This window comes from Gastrolobium bilobum, unplaced genomic scaffold (genome assembly GCF_033153095.1).
Source record: "Gastrolobium bilobum isolate Gb01-03AN ecotype WA unplaced genomic scaffold, APGP_CSIRO_Gbil_v1 utg2673, whole genome shotgun sequence".
NCBI lineage: Eukaryota > Viridiplantae > Streptophyta > Magnoliopsida > Fabales > Fabaceae > Gastrolobium > Gastrolobium bilobum.
Window position 1 is genome coordinate 57,275 of NW_026898407.1, and position 27,044 is coordinate 84,318.

The 27,044-nt window shown below is 34.5% G+C and overlaps 3 protein-coding genes and 1 pseudogene across 4 annotated transcripts; 1 reads left to right on the forward strand and 3 right to left on the reverse strand.

The window, feature by feature from the left end:
• Nucleotides 1-6,678: 6,678 nt before the first annotated feature.
• Nucleotides 6,679-7,125, forward strand: LOC133315842 (F-box/kelch-repeat protein SKIP11-like). The gene has a single exon (XM_061517521.1). It carries the CDS (start codon nucleotides 6,679-6,681, stop codon nucleotides 7,123-7,125), a length of 447 nt encoding a protein of 148 aa, XP_061373505.1.
• Nucleotides 7,126-9,378: 2,253 nt separating this feature from the next.
• On the reverse strand, nucleotides 9,379-9,891 carry LOC133315843 (F-box/kelch-repeat protein SKIP11-like). The gene has a single exon (XM_061517522.1). It carries the CDS (start codon nucleotides 9,889-9,891, stop codon nucleotides 9,379-9,381), a length of 513 nt encoding a protein of 170 aa, XP_061373506.1.
• A 3,134-nt stretch (nucleotides 9,892-13,025) lies between these two features.
• Nucleotides 13,026-15,465, reverse strand: LOC133315854 (probable pectate lyase P59; annotated as a pseudogene).
• A 2,880-nt stretch (nucleotides 15,466-18,345) lies between these two features.
• On the reverse strand, nucleotides 18,346-25,680 carry LOC133315825 (hypersensitive-induced reaction 1 protein-like). Of its 2 annotated transcripts, none has more exons than XM_061517495.1 (6): nucleotides 25,557-25,680; nucleotides 24,988-25,186; nucleotides 24,558-24,678; nucleotides 24,368-24,459; nucleotides 24,188-24,284; nucleotides 18,346-18,965 (listed from the first exon to the last, which is right to left on the reverse strand). In XM_061517495.1, exons 2-6 carry the CDS (start codon nucleotides 25,174-25,176, stop codon nucleotides 18,610-18,612), a joined length of 855 nt encoding a protein of 284 aa, XP_061373479.1. In that variant the 5' UTR covers nucleotides 25,177-25,186; nucleotides 25,557-25,680; the 3' UTR covers nucleotides 18,346-18,609. The 2 variants fall into 2 exon arrangements, with proteins under 2 accessions (XP_061373479.1, XP_061373480.1); XM_061517496.1 differs by having other exon boundaries at nucleotides 24,988-25,194; nucleotides 25,557-25,615.
• Nucleotides 25,681-27,044: the final 1,364 nt, after the last annotated feature.

Below are 27,044 nucleotides of genomic sequence, written 5' to 3' on the forward strand. Positions count from 1 at the left end.
GTACAGATCAGCAACTCGCAGACATATTTACCAAACCGCTTGGCATGAAGCAATTCAGTTTTCTTCGCAGCAAGTTGGGCATTTCGTCACTTCATGCTCCAACTTGAGGGGGCGTGTTAGGAGAAGATCACCTTTGATCTTATCCTTTAGCAACTAAGTCCTAGTTTTTAGCAAGAATAGTTTGTTATTATTCCATGTATAGTTTGTTGAACAGTATACTTTATTCTAGTTGATCCTCCTTGATTCTGTATAACCGACTTGTGTATATATTGGCTATCAGCCATTTCATTAAATATAACAACATATTCAAATCCTCTTAGTTTTCTATAGGTTGAAGTAAGAATATAAAGAACGAAGAGAAATAAAGTAGTCACGCACATGAGTTGTTTATTGTTATGTATATGTTGTGCAACTAACCCTATAAAAAATTTAAGTGCTTAGGTGAAGGCACATGAATAATTACATAAATAATTTTATTTTATATTTTGACACGCTCCTCATGTAAAAAAATTTGAACTTTGAACCATTATCTATTTTTTAATTGTTTTTTAGCTTATGCTTAATTCTTTTTATTAAAAGAATAGAGGTGAAAAGGTTTACCAAAAAAAAAAAAAAGAATAGAGGTGAAAAGATGGAAGATTACTTGGTTATAGGAGTTGATATTATCTGAGAGTAACCATCTCTCCCAAAAATTTAACCCGTTAATTGAAAACACGCAAATAATTTTATTATATATTGTACTATATAGATTCTTAATTTTTTTCGTTTCCTTTTTGTTCCATTTTACTCCTTTTGAAAACATCATTATACTAAAAATTTCCTGGAAAAAAAAAATCATTATACTAAAAATAACATGGATGATGGATCAACACGGATCACGCATCTGATAAATGAAAGAGACCTAAGAAGAAAAAATTAATTAATATTAGTCGGCCAAATTTTCATATATACTCAGAGAAGTTAAATAAATTCCATATGGATCAATAAATAATTAATTATATTACGTATTAAATTAAATATTATGGCATGTGCCAGATATTTATTGAATGACAAATCGTTAGTATAACATCATACGTTGTGTAGTATCACAGACATAGAAAATGAGAACGGCGTGGTTGGTTTGAAAGTGTTTAAACCTTCGTCGCAATATACACCTAACATATATGTTAATTTAATACAACTTATCCACTTGTAAGCTTTGGACTTTATATTAAGCCTGTATAATAATGTAAAATGAACATTTCTTTTTACTTAAATCATAATAAGACAACCTAGGGATCAACTCCGTTGACGTCTAATAATTTTGTATATGTAAGATTATTAGCCCCAGATACAGCCTTCTCTAGAGAGAGAGAGAGAGAGCATATGTCACCAACGATTTCAGAATCCTATATATGATAATTGGTTTATTTTGGTATGTCCGTGTGAAACGCGATACCCTTTGTAAGAGCTATCTATAATTATATATCAGCTTAAAGAATATTTATAATAATTCTCTTAATTATTTTAAAAAATCATTAAATACTTTAATTTTTAAAATAATAAATATTTTTATTTAGTATTTTAATTTTTAAGCAATTAAGAAAAAATGAAAGTATTATGAAAATATAACATCGCTCTTAACTAGACTCACATCATAGTATCGTACAGTGATCCACAGTTCATACAACACGTACTTCTCTAGTAATTAGAAATTATGGTAACACACAATATATACAGTGAGACAAAAAGACGTACACTCTGAGTAGAAACAGGATGAATATAGCACATATATCTCCCCATATATTATTGTTGAAAATGAATTCTTAGGATGGATTATATTTATTATCATTTTATTTTTATTATTCTTACTATCTAATTGGTTATCGTTGGATAAATTTGAAATCGATGGCAATTAATTTTTTTTTTAATCGTTGATTTTAAATTGATCTAATTATAACCAATTAGGTAGTAAGAATAATAAGATTAAAATAGTAGTACGTATAACCTTCTCCTTCTTTATATAAGTATATGAGAACTTTGTCATAGATGAAGTTATTATTTAATCAATTATGTTAGGAAAAAAACCTTGGAATAGATTTGCATTTAATTGAATTTTTAAAATTGTTCATAAATATTTGTTAAAAAGCCTTCCTTATTGAAGGAAAATATTTATGCAAGTTTTCAAAACAAAAAATCAAGGTGATTTTTAAAATTATCTACAAGAAAGGTAGAATTCTTCTTGGTGTCAAAACTTAATATGCTATATTTATTTGATATAAAATTGTTTGTAAGCCTTCATGTAAGAGCCTATGCTATGTGTATTTGATATAAAATTGTTTATAAGCCTACATGTAAGAGCCTATAGTGTGTGTGATTTAGAGTTTAATCCTTTTTATTTTAAAATAAAGTTAAATTTTAACACAAAGTAAATATTAAATTGTGCACTGATCCCACTTCAAGTTCAAAAAAAAAAAATTGTGTGAGGGAACATATTAGATTAGGTGACTTTAAATACCCGAATAATAATAAAGAAATTTTTTTTATAACATGTCTTTATTCTCACAATTATAAAGTTTATTTCAACTAAAAAATTATTCATCTGACGAAAATCTGTTGCTGTTTTTCCTTTAATTGGAGAGGTCAATGGTTCTTTGCAATTCTAGTAGGCGACCTTCATTTTTCTTTCTCACTACATTTTTATGGTTTAGTTAGCAAGAATTTATCCAATATTTCTTGTCTATTAATTGAATTATTTTCATAAATTAACAATTCATTTTTTATTTTCAGTTTTTGATGCAAACTATTAAAATAGAGAAAATCCATTATAAAATCATTTATAAAACTATAATAAAATAAATCAAATATTTTGTCTAAGTCTATGTTGGGAAAGGACTGATTTATTCTTGATTTATATTGGATAATTTGGAGAAAATTATTTAAAAAAATATGAAAGGTGGAGCAGCCTATATATAAGATATAAAATGATAATTAATAGTAAACTCGATCTAGACAAAGTTGACAAATATGTAGCTCAATTGGCTTCAGCACCTATTTTTTAATCTTAGATTGTTATATTGATGTTAGAGTTCAGTTTTTCTCTAAATCTTATCCAGTTATCATCTTCCCCTTCTCGCATGCATTTTTAAAATTAAAAAAAAAAATAGGTTCATACAAAAATAAAACTTCCAAAAAGTCAATACAAAGGTTTCAATGGATACGGCACTAACGAGTTTCAACTTAAAACAGTAATGTAAAATTCATTTGCTTATTGTTAGGAAACGGGTCGAGGAAAGCTAGCTCATCTTATTTTCTTTCTCAAATTGTTTCCCTATTCTGTTCTAGCTGATTTTCTAAATTATAATATTATCAAGTTGAAAGTTATTTAATTTGGTCAATTTTAAAAGTCTTAAGGTTTAAATTCCACATACATCCAATTGATAAATATTAAAGTTAATGAAATAGACTAATCAAGTTTTATATTAATCATACTTCGCTGTTAATTGTTCGTCAAGGTAAATCTATTCAGTTCTGTTTTTTTAATAATAGATCTAACGAATTTATGAATTATTATTATTTTATCCTTTATACTATGACAACATAATTGTATAAAAGAGAAAGAAAAGAAATATATATTCAATTATTAATGTGCATAGGGAAGACCAACGAAATTATTAATTCCTCGCGGATATCTACTTTCGTTTTGGTTCCTCACTTTTATTTTTGGATTCGTTTTTTTCGGTCAATACTACTATGTTATTTGTGAAGGTTATTTACTGGAAGTCAATAAAATTCTCAAAAAATATTTAAATTTTGACATTTTTGCTGAAAATTACTTTGCAAATTTTTTTTTTTGTTAATTTATATATAATGGCAGATTTTGACCGCCAACATTTATATAATTTATTCAAAATTTTGAAATTTTTATTGTTGTTATTTGATAACTGCTATAACTTGATATATATGTATATGTTAATTTTTATTTTTTTTCCCTCAAACCCTCACACATCGACTTTTAAGCCCCACCTTTCTAACGCCTAGCTTCTTCTTCTTATTCTGTCTCGGAAGTGTATTTTCTCTATCGTTAGAATCATGGTGAGACATTTGTGATGAGTTTTATCAACTCTATCTCCTAAGCGTATCTCTTAAGAATTCAGAGGCGGAATTGGAGGGGGGGGGGGGGGGCTAGGGTGGCCCCCGCCCCTCCTAAAATTTGATGGAAAAAAATTATATATATAAATGGTATTTTAATAATATTAAAAATTGTGAGTGAGTGGATAAATTACTGACATGTATGAGCGTGAAGAGGAAACACAAAACTTCAACGACTCAAATTAAACTTCTGAAAATTGTTCAACCTACAATTGCAAGAGTAGACAACTGAAAAGGGGCGTATAACTCAATCTTGAAACACTCTTCAAGTACCTCTTCACTCTTCAGTTTTCAGAGATAGTTAATAACCCGCCTCGGTCTCTCTTACCTTCTTTTGGGGTAAAATTTACTAAAAAATGTTTGGTAGACCAAATTTTTTTTGGGAATATTGAGTTAATTTTAATGATGTTGTGTGTTAATTTTCCCACCACATGGGAAAAAAAACAATTTCACCATTTCAATAGTAATATTTCCCAACTATTTTACATAGAAAAGCAAATGATGGGAAAAAAAATTTCCTAACCATATTTTTACTTCACCTCCTACCAAACATTGACAAATAATTTTCCAACTCTATTTTCCTGGAAAAAAAAATTTCACCTCCTACCAAACACATGATTGTGAGATTAAAAAATTGTAGTGTGGTCTTCTAAATTATTCTTAATCTCTTTAAATCTTCAACAATTTTAGCTATATAAAAGAATGAAAGGACATATATAACTTTGTGGGTATCTAATTTATAGATAATTGATAACATGATTTATTTATGGGTTCGCCTCTTCTGCAGCAATAACAATAAGAAAATACGTAAAATAAGAGTCAAATGAAGTGATCTTAATCTGTGTAATAGATTTCTTTTAATTTTTTTATATTAGATTTGTATTATATTTCAAATATTTTTGTTTATAATATAATATTTTTTATTTTCGCCCCGCCCGTCATTAAAATTCCTGCGTCCGCCACAGTCTAAGATGCATCACCAGATCTACACTAAGGCATTTTCTTCATCATTATTTTCGAGGGAACTAACAAAATAGTTGTCTTCTTCTTCGCGCTCTCATTTCAAGCATTGTGGTGAGTTTATTGGCTCTTTTCTTTAAAATTTGCATTTTAGGATTTTTTTTTTCTTTGTAATTTATATTTATATTTAGTATTTTTCTAGATTTTGTCAGATACGTTCTCTCGTTGGGGTTGAAGGTGTCGATTGTGCCCTTTTAATCCGAGTCTTTAAATCAGGTATCTATTTTTTTATCTTTTCATATATGAATTTTTTAAGTGTTGATTTGTGGGGGGACTCCCCGATGAGTTACTAGTAGCGTAATGATTTTGTGCTTGTGTGGAACAATGGGTTCGGTGATCAAGTGGTTTGTTTTTTATTGTTTGGGGTGATGCAAAACACAATTGCAGAAGCTATTCCTCTATTGTTGGCTGCATGTAGCATTTTCTGTTGCTTAAACTCACAGAATGGAGCGGATCTTGTCACGATCTATGCTTTCTACCTTGAAACTATGAATCTATCGTCTTTTGGCTTCTTATAATGAAGATAATTCTTATATTTCTTTTTTGTTATTACATTGTTGTGTCTTCACTGATTCCCTTATGGAGATAATTCTGATATTTTTATTGTGCTTCTAATAGATAATTGTGTTTTCTTAGGACTTCTTATTGGTATTATGATGTGGCTTTTCTCATTGCATTATCATATATATTTCACTTCTCCATCGCGTATGTGTTTATCCCTACAACGAAATTACAAATAGTATACAACATTGCCACTTGATAGAATTCATTTAGTGGTTGAAGTCAGAGGGTGTAATAACAAATTATGAAACGTAGTATTTTTACTTACAATTTCTTAGTTAACTTATTTTCTGAAGTCAATTTGTAAATAAAAGGCTTTCACGTTAGTTTCAAATATTATGTGAGGCAGAACTCAAGAAACAAAAGCTCTTTTGATATTACTCTTTGTATTGTTTTCTTTTATTTACTCTTTGTAAATAAAAGGCTTTCACGGTAGTTTCTCTTAACAACTTTTTAGAACAAACTTGTCAAAATATATTATGACGTTGAGGATGGACACAAAATGTTCTTTTGCTGATCAATGGGTCATTCAAAGCATCTTGGGGCTGACCTACTTGTGTAGGTGGGGGTGCAGTTGCAGTTAAACAATTTTATGGGTTTCCCCACTGCATTTTTCATTTATTAACATCTTGGTAGATAAATATGGCAATTGCCCAAAATCTAGACCAAGTGGTAGTTTTAATTTGTCTAGGAGTTTGTCACACCAAGTTCCCAACCGTTTATTAACTAATGTATCAAATTGATCATTAAAATGGAATATGAATCCATATGAAACTAATTAGACAAAACCACCGTAGGAGGAAGGAATGGTTATTGATTAATTGATGTGATCGACTTTCAAGTCAAACATTTGATTATGTCCATAGTAACTATATGCTCTTTGCATGCCTTCCCGTGTAAGAATCTCAGAGCAGGGTCAGGTTGGTGGTTATGTTCTGAAGTCAAGGCTCAGATTTGTATATAGCAATGTATAATAATGACCTCAAATTTGCCTTGTCAAGCACGGGAAAATTCTATGTCATTGGTGGGATTGATGTTGATCACTTAGAGCAGCTAACATGTGGTGAAGAGTTTGATCTCAAGACCAGAAAATGGCATGAAATCCCCAACATGTTCCCAAGAGCTGAGGGGGCTGTGAGGCGCAGTACTACTGAGGCACCGCCTTTGGTTGTTGTGGTGAACAATAGTTTGTATCTAGCCGATTATGCACTGCAGGAAGTAAGGAGATATGATAAAGGCAGGAACTTATGGGTCACCATTGGAAGACTTCCTGAGGGAGCAAGTTCAATGAATGGCTGGGGATTAGTTTTTCGGGCATGTGGAGATAGGCTTATTGTTATTGGTGGTCCTACTTGTTATGGTGTAGGGGCGATAGATATTAATGCTTGTGTCCCAAGAGAAGGTGCATTATAGTGGAACCTGCTTGCCAAAAGGCAATTAGGAACCTTTGTATATAATTGTGCGGTGATGGGATGTTAAGGTGATTGTTTATGGCTCATGGGGAGATATCTGTCTGCACTCTCTTTTTGGGAAATTTCAGGTCCAATTTAAAATCATTGATATAGTTTTAGAAGGTTTACAGATGGTTGATGTTCTCTTCTTTTTCCTTTTTTTAATTGGTCTGGTATATGTTGGGTTATGATGTCCATTTCATAAATTTAGAACCTTTATTATGCACCAAGGGCTTTGGACAGACAAGCATTTCTTAAAGTGGTTAGGGAAGATGTTAAGCACATATTCATTAGTATCAATTAGAAATTGCTAACTTCCATTAGTAAAAGATTGGATTGGTATCAATTAGTCCCAATTAATATTTGTTAGATTCCATTAATAAAATATTGGTATCAATTAGTCCAAATTAGTATCGATCACCTTGTCAGTATTCCAAATCCATGTAATATGCTTTTATAAAACCTGCGATGGTTGTATGGAATGACCAATCAATTAACTTATTCCAATCATTCTCTCCCTCCCATTTCTTCTCTATCTTTTCTCTCAGGAACTCTGTCATTCAACAATTACACTTAACAACCTTGCAAATGTAGGAGCAGATATGTTAGGTGAGAGCCGTCTCAGATCCCCCCCACACCTTAGTCCAAATATATTATTAATCGTGTCATGGCATAAATGCATAATCAAAAGATTTTGTTTGCAGACTCATTGCAATCAATTTTTTATTTTTTTTACAAGCAATGAGGATGAAGCTGTCAAATTTCAAAGCAATTCTAGGTACCTGAGCAGATTTATTGAGCTGAAGAAGTGTGCAAAATCTTGGCATATAAACTGCTATAGAATTGTTGTTAATAGGCTGACTTAGTTGTAAAGCTTCTCCCAGTATCTTGATGTATTTCCCAATTTCCTTTTGTGGCACATTTGCTGCAATTGAAATTTCTTGTCGTATCACAAGAGATGAAATTTAGACTATTAGAGACGTCCAAAATCTAAAGTCTAAACTAAAGAGAACAACTTTCCCCACACAAGAAGCAAGTGTAACCTGTAATTGTTTTTACAAACTAAGCATGGACTCAGTTTCAGGTTTTCTACCTAAACTTGAAAGTCTAAATAAGGTAATGATTGTATTGCCTAAACTTGCTTGGACAACAGAAAACCTAAAACTGAGTCCATGCTTAGTTTGTAAAAAAAAATTACACATTGCACTTGCTTCTTGTGTGGGGGTAGTTGTTCTCTTTAGTTTAGACTTTAGATTTTGGACATCTCTAATAGTCTAAAATTTCATCTCTTATGATATGAAAAGAAATTTCAATTGCAGCTAATGTGCCACAAAAGGAATTTCAGAAATACATCAAGATACTGGGAGAAGCTTTACAACTAAGTCAACCTATTAACAGCAATTCTATAGCAGTTTATTTGCCAAGATTTTGCACACTTCTTCAGCTCAATAAATCTGCTCAGGTACCTAGAATTGCTTTGAAATTTGAAAGCTTCATCCTCATTGCTTGTAAAAAAAAATTGATTGCAATGAGTCTGCAAACAAAAGCTTTTGATTATGCATTTATGCCATGACACGATTAGTAATATATTTGGACTAAGGTGTGGGGGGATCTGAGACGACTCTCACCTAACATATCTTCTCCTACATTTGCAAGGTTGTTAAGTGTAATTGTTGAATGACAGAGTTCCTGAGAGAAAAGATAGAGAAGAAGTGGGAGAGGGAGAATGATTGGAATAAGTTAATTGATTGGTCATTCCATACAGCCATCGCAGGTTTTATAAAAGCATATTACAGGGATTTGAAATACTGACAAGGTGATCGATACTAATTTGGACTAATTGATACCAATATTTTATTAATGGAATCTAACAAATATTAATTGATATTAATTGGGACAAATTGATACCAATCCAATCTTTTACTAATGGAAGTTAGCAATTGCTAATTGATACGAATGAATATGTGCTTAGCATCTTCCTAACCACTTTAAGAAATGCTTGTTTGTCCAAAGCGGTGCATAACAAAGGTTCTAAATTTATGAAATGGACATCGTAACCCAACATATACCAGACCAATTAAAAAAATGAAAAAGAAGAGAACATCAACCATCTGTAAACCTTCTAAAACTATATCAATGATTTTAAAGTAGACCTGAAATTTCCCCAAAAAGAGTGTGCAGATAGATATCACCCCATGAGCCAAAAACAATCACCTTAACATCCCATCACCACACAGTTATATACAAAGGTTCCTGATTGCCTTCTGGCAAGCAGGTTCCACTGTACTGCACGTTCTCCTGGGACACAAGCATTAATATCAATCGCCCCTACACCATAACAAGTAGGACCACCAATAACAATAAGCCTATCTCCACATGCCCGAAAAACTAATCCCCAGCCATTCATTGAACTTGCTCCCTCAGGAAGTCTTCCAATGGTGACCCATGAGTTCTTGCCTTTATCATATCTCCTTACTTCCAGCAGTGCATAATCTGCTAGATACAAACTATTGTTCACCACAGCAACCAAAGGCGGTGCCTCAGTAGTACTACGCCTCGCAGCCCCCTCAGCTCTTGGGAACATGTTGGGGATTTCACGCCATTTTCTGGTCTTGAGATCAAACTCTTCACCACATATTAGCTGCTCTAAGTGATCAACACCTATCCCACCAATGACATAGAATTTTCTCGTGCTTGACAAGGCAAATTTGAGGTTATTATTATACATTGCTATATACAAATCTGAGCCTTGACTTCAGAACATAACCACCAACCTGACCCTCCTCTGAGATTCTTACACGGGAAGGCATGCAAAGAGCATATAGTTACTACAGACAAAATCAAATGTTTGACTTGAAAGTCGATCACATCAATTAATCAATAACCTTTCCCTCTTCCTATGGTGGTTTTGTCTAATTAGTTTCATATGGATTCGTATTCCATTTTAATGATCAATTTGATACATTAGTTAATAAACGGTTGGGAACTTGGTGTGACAAACTCCTAGACAAATTAAAACTACCACTTGGTCTAGATTTTGGGCAATTGCCATATTTGTCTACCAAGATGTTAATAAATGAAAAAATGCAGTGGGGGAACCATAAGGGAATCAGTGAAGACACAACAATGTAATAACAAAAAAGGAATATCAGAATTATCTTCATTATAAGAAGTCAAAAGACGATAGATTCATAGTTTCAAGGTAGAATGCATAGATCGTGACAAGATCCGCTCATTTCTGTGAGTTTAAGCAACAGAAAATGCTACATGCAGCCAACAATGGAGGAATAGCTTCTGCAATTGTGTTTTGCATCACCCCAAATAATAGAGAACAAATCACTTGAACACCGAACCCATTGTTCCACACAAGCACAAAATCATTAAGGTACTAGTAACTCATCGGGGAGTCCCCCCACAAATCAACACTTAAAAAATCCGTATATGAAAAGATAAAAAAAATAGATACCTGATTTAAAGAATCATATTAAAATGGCACAATCGACACCTTCAACCCCAACGAGATAACGTATCTGACAAAATCTAGAAAAATACAAAATATAAATATAAATTACAAAGAAAAAAAATCCTAAAATGAAAATTTTAAAGAAAACAGCCAATAAACTCACCACAATGCTTGAAATGAGAGCGCGAAGAAGAAGACAACTATTTTGTTAGTTCCCTCGAAAATAATGATGAAGAAAATACCTTAGTGCAGATCTGGTGATGCATCTTAGGAGATACGCTTAGGAGATAGAGTTGATAAAGATCACCACAAATGTCTCATCATGATTCTAACAATGGAGGAAATACACTTTCGAGACAAAATAAGAAGAAGAAGCTAGGCGTTAGAAAGGTGGGGCTTAAAAGTCAGTGTGTTAGGGTTTGAGGAAAACAATTTTTTTTTTAACATATACATATATAACACGTTGTAGCGGTCATCAAATAACAACAATAAAAAATTCAAAATTTGTAAATAAATTATATAAATTTTGGCGGTCAAAACTTGCCACTTTATGTAAATTAACAAAAAAAAAAATTCAAAGTAGCGTTAAGCAAAAATGTTAGAATTTAAATATTTTTTGGGAGTTTTATTGACCTCCAGTAAATAACCTCCACGAATAACATAATTTTTTTTGTAGTGAAGCTGCTAAAAATACTGGTAATATATAAAAAAAAATCTGCAAAAAACGACTGAATAAGTATATTGAATCTGTACGGCATTAATTCGTTGGACTTGGATATGTATGAAGGACTTGGCCAATTGAAGTCTCCTAATAACATTTTCTTTTTTCGGTTAGATTCTTGGATTCATTATTATATAATATTGAACTAGGCCAGCTATCCTCATCAAAGATTTCTCCTCCAATAACGTAGTTTGCATTTCCAATTATTATAAGAGACTTGCTTTCAATTATTTGATGAATATTTCTTGTGCGGCGTAAAAAATGGAATCCACTTGTTATATTAGTATTATCTCTTGTTGAGCCAAAGATGCAAATAGGCTTATCGTAAGGGTCAATATATGGGATATAATTAAAAGTTTTCACGTTAAGGTTTTCTCTCTCGACCCTTTTCTTAGTGGAATTGAGTAGTTCTTACTGGGTAAATTCTTTCATAAGTACTAGGCTTGTTTGGAACTATTCTCATTGGGCCATGGACCAATTAAAGGCAAACGTTTCCTGAAGAGTCTCCTTTGACGGTAGTTGAAGATGGTTTCTTCGTATATTTCTAACATGCAGAACTGGTCTAATTAATAGTTCTTTGATAAAAACTCTGGGTACGGAACTACAAGAAAGCTAATCCTTCCTGCATATATGCTTGTCTTTTTTGTGTTTGATTGCTTCTATATTGACCTAGAATTTAATGTTCAAATCTGTTTTGGAGGCACCGTGGCATTCTTGTACCTAAGGTAAAGAAAGTCAAAACTACTTTGTAGTCAATTAACTTTAAACAAGGGAATGGATTCTAGTGCTAATTGCCGCAATGACCAAGCTAATGAGTATCTTTTAAGTATATTTATTAAAGAATTAAAAAATATATAAAATAAATAAAACTCTTCGAGTTTTAATATATTTAAATACTTTACATTTAATGTTATATTTCCTATTTTTTATTCCTCATAAAGTATCTTAATGTTCAATATATAGTAACATTCAATTAGATATCAGGTACAAAGCTTCTCTCTGGGGTCAGCTTTTTTATATATCATGAGTTTGATAACAAATAAACTATATAATATATTATTAACGAGAGATGTTATACTTACAGGTTATTTTTCCTTACAACCTCTCGCGACTATTTTTATGGGTTATATTAAAATTAAATCAATAATTCTCATTTAATATCATTTTGTAACTGATAATTTAATTTAGATCAAAATTAAATCAATAATTCTCATTTAATATCATTTTGTGACTGGTAATTTAATTTTTATCCCACAACTATAAAAATGGTTGTAAAGGGCTGTAAGGAAACTTTTTTTTTTGATAAATATAACCTCTCTCATTGTTAATTATGATAATTAATTCTAAAATAACTATACCCGAATTAGCTGTGCTACGCTCTGTTTAATCTAGCGGTTGTGACCGACCGCAATATTCTTGCGTCATTTACTATGAATGTTATAGGATTGGTATAACTGCAGCCATGCCTTGAGAGAAAAATTGCTTATATTTTTAACTTTCTATATATGTACATCTAAGTTCCTCTATATATTCTCTTCGCCTCTGATACCTCAAATTATAATCCGAGGGAGAAGAAATAACAAAGAGAAGTAAAAAAAAAATACCCACAGAAGCATTAGAGCTAAGCCTTCGGGTCTGATACTTAGCTAGTTACAACCTCTACTTAGCTGTATTTGGTTCAACATGGCTTGTTTACCACACATTTTATGGAACCTGCAAAGCGAGTGAGACTGGCTGCAAATTTCCCAGGCTTGGCAGTGATATCTGTCTTGGGAAAATTTGCTACCTTTTTTCCAGACTGTGTAAAGAAGGCTCCATTCATCAGTAAATCACCCTCTGATCTCCAATTCCATGTCTTCCACACACTTTCAGCTGCATAGTCCCTCTTTGTCACCTATATCATACAGCACAATAGTACGTGTGAGTATCATTCATTAGTTTCTTCATTCACAATAATAAGCATATATCCAGGAATCTATTTTATAAATGTTAAAACTCAATGTTTATGCTTGATTGACTGAACTCATACTTCGATTTTATGACTTGCTTACTTTCAAGTCACATATGTGATTAGTTTTATTTATGACTTGATCACTCGTAGATAAACATACGAGTCACATATGACAATAGAGATTGCTGGAATTTGCATGATCTAGAGATAGACTTGTGAATTTTATAAATAAACATTGACATATTGGTGTGATAAAAGAAGCAAGTTTTTAAGTACATACTTCTTTTGCATGTGGGTTAGGAGGAGCAACAAATCGATTTCCCTGGCTGATGATAGTGGGTTGTTGGCTACCACCTATGGCATACATTTGCCAATGAGTGTAGTCATTGTTAACAATATGAAAGAAGCCCCATCTGCACCTTGGCATCCTCTGTACCAATCCTTTTCCAAAATGGTTGAAAGCCAGAGTTACTTGCATTACTTTATCACCTGAGAAGCCATTGCTAGCACCAAGTAATATAACCTGCATTGCAAATATTTAAAAAAAAAAAAAATTAACAAATTGCACATTATAACTGCCACAGATTCATATCTATAATCAAAATTAAAAATGATTACATTACATCATTGTGACGGGTAAAATGGCAATTGGAGATGGTAATGGCTGTTGATCCTTGGACAGCATCAATGAGACCATCAGCGCACTTGGTCATCGAAATATGATCTATCCAAACATGTGTGGCTCCGTACAATGAAATTCCATCACCATCACTCATCGAGCGGATTCCATAGTGGTTCACAGAGTCTCTGATGAGGCCACCGCTAGCACTCCTAATATCATGGATGTGAAGCCCGTGAATGATAATATTTTTCACATATTGCAATGTTATTTGGGCACCATCGCTAATATGAACGTTGGCACCACGTGCATCTATGGTCTTATTATCTGTAAGTAGAAGCTCCGCGTTCAGTCTAATGTTCATGTTACGTGCAAAAGTGATCCATAATGGCTCTTTCTGAATAGCTGCATGTCTCAAGGTTCCAGGTTTTGGGTTCACGAGGTCATTGTCTGATGGATCTGTGACCACATAAAATTTTCCATCTTTGCCTCCCGTTGTGCCGTGGCCAAACCCAATTACACAATCTGCTAGCTTCTTGCGATTTTTTGCCCAATTCGGATCACATCTCCAGCATTTATCAATGGGATTTGTGGCCTTGCATGGACCCTTGTATTTGGCTAAGGCCCTTCTTGTGCTGTTGGAGCCTTCCAGAGCCCTGTTCCGTGAGAACCAATTAGGATATGCAAATTAATAAAAGTTTCAATGATACATAAGAAAAATTGTTGGAAATTTATAATGTTAAGAAACTTGGGATACACCACCCCAAAAGCTAGCTCAAGAAGTGAGAGTGCCCAAGGTCTTATAAAGGCCATATTAGTTGCTCATCCAATCAATGTGAGACTATATATCTCAACACGTCCCCTCACGCAAGAGCCATTTAGGCTAGAAGTGTGGAAATTGCACAGTCCGGTGAGGCTCTGATACCATGTTAAGAACCTTGGGATATACCACCCCAAGAGCTAGCTCAAGAGGTGGGAGTGCCAAAGACCGTATAAAGGCCATATTAGTTGCCCATCCAATCAATGTGAGACTATATATCTCAACAATCATATAGAGAGGACAAATCTAGAGTAATAGTAAAGTTGTTTCTTTGTGATTGAAATATCACGTGATCAAAATAACCTCTTTTCAAATATCTAAGGGTCCCTCTATTTTTGTTAGTCGAGTTTAACATGAAGTGGTTATTAAAATAATACAAGCTAAGCCACTAGAATTGATTTAGCTGTGAGGGATTTGAATAGTTTACACAAAATTATAAGTTCGAATATCGGCACTATACTTGCATAAAAAAAAAATGCAAGCTTAAACTAAGAGATGAGAAAAATTATATGATGGGAGAGACAATGGACATACTTGATAACGTGCTTATTGAAGTCAGCAGTAACTTGCTCAGGGTTTGGCTTGAAAGCTAGGCGAGCGGCTTTCCTTGCTTCCAGAGAGCGCTTCTGCCAGACGTGGTCGAAGTGACCTATGTTAGCCCTTAGGGTAGGGAATATTGCAAGATAAAATACACAAAAGAAGAGCAAACTAAGCTTGTTAGCTTCCATGATTTTTGTTTTTTTTTCCTTTCTCGTGAAGATATTTATGCCTAGTTTCTGTTTTTTTGTTTTTTGTTTTTTGTTTTTTTTTTTATCGTGTGCTTTTAACCTACATATTTAGCTTGTTAGCTATTTGAGTTCTTCTCCCGTAATTTTTGCTAGACCCAACGTAAATGATACTATATAGATCCTCTTGGTGCTATATCTAAGTATGCATGGAACGATACCAATTGCTAAGAGAAGTGGATATGCGTCGATTTCGTTTTATATGCTATATCTTCGCTTCTGATTGTACGGAAGCGTATTAGACACCATTTTAAAGTTCAAATCCTTTAATGTGGGGGAAGATTATATACAGATGCGATAAGTCTAAATGAAGGGAAGATACAAAAATGAAGCGTCGTAAGGGAAGAGCGGAGAGCCTTTCCCTTCAACGGCTAGTTTTTTAGACTCTTTACTTTCTTAATTCGTCCAATTTGGATATTTTAGTACATGTCGGACGAAGCTTATTATTTGTCTAAAAAATTCATTTACATGTTATTCATGTTATTCAATTACAGATGGAGCGGATTGATGTCATTAAGACACAATAATAGGGATAGGCTAACAAGATATGACACAAATTACTAGATGAGAACACGTCACGTTTAACCTTATATTATTACCAATTAGCAAAGTTAAATAAAGTAAATAACTATGGACCTGTGGCTAAGTGTGGAAAGCGAAGATATTAGTGGTAAAATTTAAAACCATTTGAGTTTCAAATGTGTGGTTATTAGTGTTTTGCGCTTAAACTGCTGCGGCCCAGGAAATTAGTGAAGGAGATTTTGTTGTTCAGCTCTGTGAATGTCATACAAATTGAGGCTGCTCTGCAAGTTATTGCTTGAACAGTTCTTTTATTGGTTTTCAGAGGAAACAAAACCAAAATATATTGCAATACTTGCCTAAAATATGGGAGGGACTGAAGAAAAAGATAATAAACATGAGGATGAAGTTGAGAAGAAGGATAAGAAGGAAAAGCATGAGGATGAAGTTGAGAAGAAGGATAAGAAGGAAAAGAAAGAGAAATCCGAGGATACTGATGGAAAAGAAGAAGAAAAATCTAAGGAGAAGAAGAAGAAGAAAGACAAGGATGGAAAAGAGAAGGAAGACAAAGAAGAGGGTGGAAAAGAGAAGAAGAAGAAGAACCCTGAAGATAAGAATGATCCTGCAAAACTGAAACAAAAGCTTGAAAAATTAGACTCCAAGATGCAGGCACTGGCGGCTAAAAAAGAAGAAATATTGAAGCTGCTTAAAGAAATTGAACAAGGTGCAGCAAATCCAAGTGAAGCTACTGCCCCCCCAGCGGCCTCCTCTTAGATGAACCATTGCTTATGCTTTGTATCTCTCTGTATATACGTATATATACTATAATTGTGGAGAGAGTTTGTGTTTAATTTTGCCAGTGTTAAATTCCTGGCTTTTGTAATTTCTTGTATCAAAGTTAAATGTGATATATTATAATAAACTACTAACTTTTTATGTGAACTATATATAATGATAAGTTGGATAACCCATACCAAGATTTTAGAAAAGCATATAGTGGACTGATCATAAATTTGTAACTAAAATGAGATTGATACTAACATTAATACAGTTACGGTTAATTCAACTGATTGTAGTGAAAAGTTGATACTCGTGTTTTGTTGTGACTTTGAAATGGGGTAACCTTTTCTATGGGTAGAATCACGCAGCAAAACATTAAATCTTCTCAAGGAGGGATTCTTGTGTGCAACTAATGCACCCAAAGTTGTGTGTTGTAAGACAATTGAGACATCATCACTGTAAATATAAAATATTTGTGAGGTACATATAATTTATGTAATTATCCAATGCTAATTGGTTCAGTGTACAAAACTTCTGAATCCAAGGGTATACAAAAAAATTTCCATGTCATGACCAACAATTTGGTATGCCATCTGAGCGTGAAAATAGAGGGGACCAGTTCCTATAACATATTAAAAAGGAAGAGGACATAATCCTGTTGTAAACTTCCCGGGTCTAGTTGGAACCAGCATTCTAGCTAATGTTGCCACTTGCCTATAACAAATTAACAAGGACAATCAACAAGCTGAATGCTGGTTTGTGCTTGGACAGTGCCTTATTGCTTCCTTGACCTTGTGAATTATCCTACAAGTAGAGACTAAATTTGTGAGAAAATGTATAGTAACATCAAATTTGATATCTGCAGACTAACTTCAGAATGTTAGCATTGTTAATGCTTAGTGTTCTTCTCCTGTTTCTTTCTTCAAACCCAATGATTGTGTCATGCTTAAGTTTGGTGCATGTTATGTAGGCATGACAAGTTTGATATTCTGAAAGGCTCCTGTTATCTTGAAGTGAATCCCATCACCAAGACTGCCATAGCAGCAGAGGTGAAGCATAGCCTTCCACTCAATGAGACTGGTCTCATCATTAGTGGAGAGCACAAACGGCATGAATATTTTGATTTTCCCCATCCATTTTCTTCAATATTGGAGAACAATATAATATCCTTGTCTAGTGTTTTGTCCAGTGTTTCTTTAAGGGATTGAAAAGAACCCGTACACATATTTTATGAGTAAACTATAATAGTACTAGAAATTATTCGTCAAAGAATTTTACCAATCTAGTTCAAATTGACTTCTGTTTCTTAATGTTGGTGAATCTATGAAACAAAATCGATAGTGCATAATTTCTTTCTTTTCATCTCAAAATTAGATGGAGTAAGTAGAACCTGCCATATTACTTCCGTGCTATATTTGGTTTTGGAGAATTCATAAAAAGGGAAGCAGTTTTGTGTTCACTTTGTAAACAATGATTATTTAACTGCAAAGCATTAACAGAACTTCCATGATAAAGTTGTAAAATGAATAGAGAAAATGAAAGGTAAAATATATAGCACAATACTTGATTTTAACAATCACCATGAAGCACTCTCAAACCACACTCTAGAAAACTTTTAGATGCAGTGATAGTTGATAATTTAGTTCTGCATCATTCACAATATAGAATACTTTTATCTACAGATAACAAGACCACTGAACACACTCCACAGAAAGACAACCACACGCATACATACAGCATCATCATACTCATACACAAACCAGATACAAGAGCAAGGTTGAGTAGAAACTAGTTATGAGAACCCGGAAGAAGTCCCTCACGAATTTGGTTAGCTACATCACGAACAGAACCAGGTCCATGGGGAATGAAAACAGTAGAAGATTTGGAAGCAGCACCAATGTCTTTCATAGTGTCAAAATACTGAGTGACAAGGACCATGTCCATGACATCTTTTGCGGTTGTCCCAGGTACATTACCTGAGAATCCCAACACACTATCTCTCAAGCCATCAACAATTGCTTGACGTTGGCGAGCAATACCCAACCCTGAGAGATACTTAGACTCTGCCTCACCCTCAGCTCGCTTAATTTGCAATATTTTCTCTGCCTCTGCCTTCTCATTAGCTGCCATCCTCAACCTTGCAGCTTATCACAGAAAGAAAACATTAGAATAAAATTAAAAAATAAAATAAAAAATCTTAGCACTTTGCAGAGAATGAGGTAAAATATAAACAAATAATTATTTGTGTTGCAATCCCTAGTTTTCAGCATCTAGAATGTTTTATTTTTCCTCCTTAATCTTAGGAGTTTGTTTCGTTATTTGTTATTTAAATTCCTAGGATTAGTTTGTTTCTGATATTTTTCCTGTTTAGTTAAAATAGGATTCAGTTTTCTAGTTTTATCTCTTTCCCTGATTATAGGGATTTGTTGCACTGGAATATTTCTGGTGTCTATTTATTGTACGTTTTTTTCTTTTAGTTTTAATGGAAAAACTGGTTCCATCATTCAAACTTTCTATATGGTATCAGAGCTTGATTTCTAAGGGACTGATCCACCCATGGCTACCAATGTGCCACTCTTTGGCACCATGAGAGCCTACCAAACTACTTCTTCCAATACCACCGGTACAAATACCACTCCAACAACAACCCCACTCAATGTTTCAGCATCAAACCAAACCAACAACAACTCAGCAGCTGTCATTACCAACGATAGTCCAGCATTAGTCATCACTGGTCATCGATTCAATGGAGACAATTATTTGTTGTGGTCACGCAGCGTTCGTATGTTCATTGGAGGCCGTGGCAAGGGAGATCATCTCACCGGTACGGGTGATGCTGCTCCTCTGGAAACCAGTCATCCACAATACAAGAAGTGGTCCATTGAAAATAACCTTGTGATGTCTTGGTTGCTGAATTCCATGGTGCCTGAAATAGCTGAAACATACATGTTGTGCTCCACAGCCAAGGAAATTTGGGATGGCGTGAAGGAAGCCTTCTCTAAGGAAGATAACACAGCTGCCTTGTTTCACATCAAGGGGATTCTTCGTGATCTCAAACAGGAGGACAAGGATGTCACCAGCTATTATAATTCACTCCTAAAATTCTTGCAACAATTGGATCTTTATGATCAACATGAATGGACTACTCCAGCCGATACTCTTCAGTATAAGAAAATTGTTGAACAAGACCGCACCTACAACCTTCTTTTGGGACTCAATCCAATCTATGATGGAGCTCGCAGCCGCATCATGGCCACTCGCCCTCTGCCATCCTTGCGAGAAGTTTTTTCTGAATTAAAGTGGGAAGAAAGCCGCAAAGTTTTGACCAATAGCATCCCAAAAGTTGATGCACCTTTGGAAGCAGCAGCCTTTGTCTCTAGACCCAACAATGCAGACTCCAGACCTAGGCGAAATGGTAAGCTCTGGTGTGACCATTGCAACAGAACTGGGCATATTCGGGATACATGCTGGAAAATCCATGGCAAGCCAGCTGATTGGAAGCCAAGACAAAACAGAGACTTTAATCATGTTGCTGCAGTTGTAGAAGATGTTCCGCAAGCAAAATCCGAAGGCCATACATTTACAAGGGAACAAGTGATAGCCATACAACGCATGCTGCAAGATTGCAATAAGGACAAATCTAATCCCTCATCTGATAGTCATCAATCAGGTACATTCCATACAGCTCTCCAATCCGATCTTGATAAATGTGATTCCTGGATGGTAGATTCTGGGGCTACAGATCATATGACTGGTAATTCCTCTCTTCTTTCTGAATACTTTCCCATTTTCGAGGCAAAATCAGTAAAAACAGCAAATGGAGGCTTAGCCAAGGTTCACGGAATTGGTGTTGTTCACCTATCGTCAACCATATCTTTAACTGGAGTTCTCTACGTTCCATCTCTTACCTGCAATTTAATTTCTATTACCAAATTGACCAAGGATTTAAAGTGCACAGTCAAATTTACCCACGTTGATTGTATTTTTCAGGATTTGGCATCGGGGAGGACGATTGGCAGTGCTAGGGTCTCTAATGGTTTATATCAACTTTACACAGCCGCGGTTATGAAGACTCAAGACAGCACATTTGCAGCAACTAGCAATTTGAATAAGGCTCTTTTATGGCATTTTAGATTAGGGCATCCAAACTTTCAATATATGAAAAAGATGTACCCTTCTTTATTTAATGAGAATTCGAATTTTCCTTCATGTGATATATGTCAACTTGCAAAACAAACTCGGTCTCATTATCCCTTACAAATGCATGTTCCTTCTAAACCATTTGCCATTATCCACAGTGATGTGTGGGGACCTGCAACTGTTAAAAGCCTTACGGGTGCTCGTTGGTTTGTCACATTTATTGATGATCATACTCGAATGACATGGGTGTACCTATTAGCCAATAAATCTGAAGTCACATCCACCTTTAAAGTCTTTCACAAAATGATCCTTGCCCAATTTCAAACCCAAATCCTTACCCTTAGATCTGACAATGCACGTGATTATTTTAACTTGGACCTTTCAGCTTACCTAAAAGACCATGGCATCATCCACCAGAGCTCTTGTGTCAATACCCCACAACAAAACGGTGTATCTGAGAGAAAAAATCGCCATTTACTTGAAGTTGCTCGTAGCCTACTCTTTGCCTCAAATACATCCAAAAATTATTGGGGGGAAGCTATTCTTACAGCCACTTACCTTATCAACCGCATGCCATCTCGGGTATTACACTTCTCCTCACCTTACCAAACACTCCTCACTGCATTCCCTTCATTGACCTTAACCCCAAATCTCCCACCAAAAATTTTTGGTTGCACCGTGTTCATTCATAACTCTCAAGGTGGTAAATTGGATCCTCGGGCTCTTAAGGGCATCTTTCTTGGCTATTCCCCTACTCAGAAGGGGTATAAATGCTTCAGTCCAGCCACACATCGATTCTACATTACTAAAGATGTCACCTTTTTTGAACATCAGCCTTATTTTTCCCAAACCGCCATTCAGGGGGAGATCCCTAATTCCAAGGAATGGTTGTTTGTGACTAATACTCCAGAAAACTCTGCTTCAACAGCCCCTACACCGGTCTTAGGTGAATCTCAGGAAAATGACACTTCATCTAATGGCTTATCCTCTTCCGGCCCGCTCCAGAAACCGCCTGAACAGCAGCCCCTGCAAGTCTACACGCGACGGCCCAAATACAGAACAGCTTCTGAGATGCTTGAACATGTTGACAAACAGATTACCTTGGCTCCTGGTCCAACTGAAGAAACCATTAGTCCTGCACTTGACCAAACTAAATCCTTGCTGCCAAGTTCTGATGATGCTCTGCACATGCCAATTGCACTTCGTAAGGGGGTAAGGACATGTACAAGTCATTCCATCTGTAATTTTATATCCTATGCTAATCTTTCCTCCAGGATGCAGCATCTAGTCAAGAACATTGACAAGGAAACCATTCCTACATCCTACTTTGAGGCATCTAAGACTACTGAATGGTGTTCTGCTATCCAGGATGAATTGCATGCACTCAAAAAAAATGGCACTTGGGAGATAGTTACCTTACCACAAGGAAAATCAGTGGTTGGCTGTAAGTGGATTTTTACCATCAAATATAATGAAGATGGGAGTATTAATCGCCATAAAGCAAGACTTGTGGCCAAAGGATTCACTCAGACACAGGGCATTGATTACCAGGAAACCTTTGCTCCAGTAGCAAAATTTAATTCAATTAAAATTCTTTTGTCCATTGCTGCTTGCCTAGATTGGCCCCTTTGGCAAATGGATGTGAAGAATGCATTCTTAAATGGTGACTTAGAAGAAGAGGTTTACATGGAAATTCCCCAAGGAGTGGAAGATGGTCAAGGATCTCGAAAGGTATGTAGATTATTAAAATCCCTTTATGGTTTGAAGCAATCTCCAAGGGCTTGGTTTGATAAGTTTACTGCAGTTGTCAAAAATCAAGGGTACTCCCAATGTCAAACTGATCATACTATGTTTGTTAAAACTGCACCTCATCAGAAAATTACAATATTAATTGTCTATGTTGATGATATTGTGATTACTGGTAATTGGGAGGATGAGATAAAGCAATTAAAGGAGACGTTAGCTCACAAATTTGAGGTCAAGGACCTTGGAAAATTACGATATTTTCTTGGAATGGAAGTGGCAAGAACTAAGGAAGGAATTTCAGTTTCTCAAAGAAAATATACTCTTGATCTGCTGAATGAAACAGGGATGTTGGGATGTAAACCTTCTGATACACCAATGGAGGCGAACTACAAGATAGGACTCAAACAAGAATGTGCTTCGGTAGACACTGAGAGATATCAAAGACTAGTTGGAAAACTCATTTATTTAGCCCACACTAGGCCTGATATTAGTTTCCCTGTGAGTGTGGTCAGTCAATTTATGAACAGCCCAAATGAAGAGCACTTGGAAGCCGTCTACAGAATCCTACGATACTTAAAGATGACTCCTGGTAAAGGATTGTTCTTCAAGAAAAATTCCAGCCGTGATATTGTGATTTACACGGACGCTGATTGGGCAGGATCCATTATCGATCGAAGATCAACCACAGGCTATTGCTCATATGTGTGGGGAAATTTGGTCACTTGGAGGAGTAAAAAACAGTCTGTGGTAGCCAGAAGCAGTGCTGAAGCCGAATACAGGGCATTGTCCTTAGGCACTTGTGAGGGAATGTGGATTTTAAGAGTCCTAAAGGAGCTACACCTCGAATACAAGGATCCTATGAAGATTTTCTGTGATAACATGGCCACCATTGGAATTGTCAATAATCCAATCCATCATGACCGTACCAAGCATGTTGAACTTGATAGAAATTTCATCAAGGAAAAAATTGATGCAAATATTATTGATCTAAGTCACATTTCCACAGGGTCCCAGATTGCTGATATCTTAACCAAGTCTTTATCAAGAATTAAATTTAAAGGACTAATTTCCAAGCTGGGAATGCTGGACATCTACCACCCAGCTTGAGGGGGAGTGTTGCAATCCCTAGTTTTCAGCATCTAGAATGTTTTATTTTTCCTCCTTAATCTTAGGAGTTTGTTTCGTTATTTGTTATTTAAATTCCTAGGATTAGTTTGTTTCTGATATTTTTCCTGTTTAGTTAAAATAGGATTCAGTTTTCTAGTTTTATCTCTTTCCCTGATTATAGGGATTTGTTGCATTGGAATATTTCTGGTGTCTATTTATTGTACGTTTTTTTCTTTTAGTTTTAATGGAAAAACTGGTTCCATCATTCAAACTTTCTATAATTTGAGTCCAAAATAAGTTAACACTTGACTCAATGTAAGATTGAGTTGAGCCTTGATTACTTGAATGCTTAAGTTGTACTCATTTAACATACCAGCGTTTATTTCATTCATTGCCCGCTTCACATTCTCATCTGGCTCAATATCAACAATCAGTGTTTGAACAATTTCATATCCATAAGCTGACATAGCCTGTTATGACATTAAAGCATCAGAATACAATTAAACATAAACCACAAAACAGTTCAATTATGGGCAAATATTATAAAAAGAACCTTCTCAAGTTCATCTTCCACGGCTTTGGCAATATCATTTTTCTGCTCAAAAGCATCATCCAAGTTGAGTCTTGGAACAGTTGCTCTAATTACTGCAATTAAAACAACAGTTTTACCATAGCTGATAATTTATATGATTAAAGCACTAGTTGAATGTTTGTGCATTTTTAAGCAGTGTTATGGTTTATACCATCAAAAACATAGGCTTGGATTTGGCTCTTTGTATCGCTAAGTTTGTAAAATGCATCATTGGCCTTCTCTGACAGGGCACGATATTGAACTGACGCAACAACGTTGACAAAGACATTATCCTGAAACAAATTAAATATCAAAACTACTCAGCTGTAATCCAATGGAAAAATATAACTTGTAAGGACTAAAGAAAACCATATTACATAAAGATAGATAGTATTAAACAGGAAAGCAATCTGTACTAGTGAAACATGAAGGAAACAAATTAACAAAACACCAATGATGACAACCAAGATAACATGGCAAAGTTTTTCTATTTCACTTTTTTAAATATCCTAGTCAAAAAGAAAAGCTTTTAAACGGCGATTGATAAACATTCAATGACAAAATAAATTTGGGTATGATAGAAATGTCAGAATACGGTTAACCTTTGACTTGGTCTCACATCGAACATCCAGTTGCTGTACACGAAGAGTGAGATGACCAGCAAGTTGACTTCCAAGTATCCATGGCATGCAATGGCATCCTGGCTGAAGAACTTCTTCAAATCGTCCAAATCTTTCTTTGATAGCCACCGTGGATTGGTCAACTTGCACACAACAGAACAGATTCCCCATTTGCTTTTAACTGCAATTCTTCAAAATATATGATCATGCTATCAACTCATCAAGACATAGGATGCAAGTATGAGGATGAAAACCAGAGAAATTCGAAGTATTTCAACTGAATTCTAATATACAAGTTAAATATACAAAATTTCAAGTATTCACAAATACCTGCCAACAGCAAATTATGCAATAAATTGTACTGGTAAAATAAAACCAATAATAAAATCCGGTGGGAGAGAAATCAATGTTCAAGCCAAGATCGACGCATGCGCGATAAGACATGAAAGAACAATTGGTATGACAACAACAAAACTTTAACAGTAACATAATTCCTGAATATTTTGTTTATACGTGCTTCAATGCATACACGGCGAGAAAGGAAGACTTACAGGACAGGGAAATAATGTTCGAACAAATGGGGGTAGCAGCAAAATACAGATAAGATCAGAAATTCAGAATGACACCTCAAGTATAGTTAGTCTTCCAATGCAGAATCCACTTGGAAGGCTTCGTCAGAGTTTACTTAATTAAAGTATAAAGCTAACCAAAAGTTAAAAACTTAAAATAGACATATACTTGCTATTCTTCCTAAACGTCACCATCAATTATGCCCCATTTGTATAATCAGAATATCCTATTCGCATAAACACCCATATATATATAATATTTTATTTTTATGTATGTATGCAAATTTATATATTGTCTCTGAAAATTGAGAGCTAACTCGGGATGGTGTTATGTTCCAGCTAATACATTTGTCATGCCGGTACAACCTAGAAATACTTAGGCATAGAATGATTCAAAGGAGAAAGTTGTATGACTTTGTTATATTGAAATTAAAATATAATGATATATAATCATTGTGTGGGATCCACATATATCATGTACAAATCTGATCATGTTTATACTATTTATAATAATTTTTCATAAACATCATATTTCATTAACTTAATTATTGGATTGATAGCTTTTATAAAGTAAATCGAGTTATTAAATTTAAAAACTAATTGATAATTCATCTGAGTCAGATATTGTTAGAGAATAAAATAAACCACTAAAAAGGCCATCACCCAACACCTTAAGATTTTGGGTTGAATTAGTTATTTACATAGTATCAGAGATTAAATAAAAGCACAAAAGGTAAGCCAAAAAAAAATTGCGCCTGTGCAATATCCACGCTTCAAGTTCAAAGGGCTCTTTCGTGAGGGGGTGTGGTTAGGGATGTTAACGGGCCGAGCCGAGTTTTGGTCTTAAAAGACTACGCCTGTGTTTAAATGTGTCAGCTGTGTTTAGATATGTTAGCCTGATCAAGCATGTTACCTGTTATTAATATAATTAACTAACGGCCTATGACATGGCTTATTTACAAAAAATGAAAGCCTTATTTAGCCTATTTAAAAAAAACAAAACAAAAATTTATCCAAACAGAATATACAATCAACAGCACTAGTAATTTCATAAATATTCATAAATTCAATGTATACCCAAACAACATAATATAAAACAAAATCATTTCAAAAGTCTGTTTAACCAATATAAAATGGGGAGAAATGGATTGAGGAGAGAGAGTGAGGGCTATTACAAATAGTATAAAAAATATAAAATAAAAATAAAAATTAATATACTAGCTCAGCCTGAGAGGCTCTAAGGCTGAGCTTTTGAATTGAAGCCTGAGACCTTTTTATTAAATGAGTTTTATACAAGTTCAAGACCGGTTCCAACAATCAATTTAAGGCATATAAGCTCATGCCTTCACGAGCCGAGTCAAAGGCCCATGTTTCGTTTATCACCCATGTGTGTGGTTAAATCTTTAAAAAGGTTCTCACCTAATACCTTAAGGTTTTAGGTTAAATTGGTTCTTTACGATTATACTTACT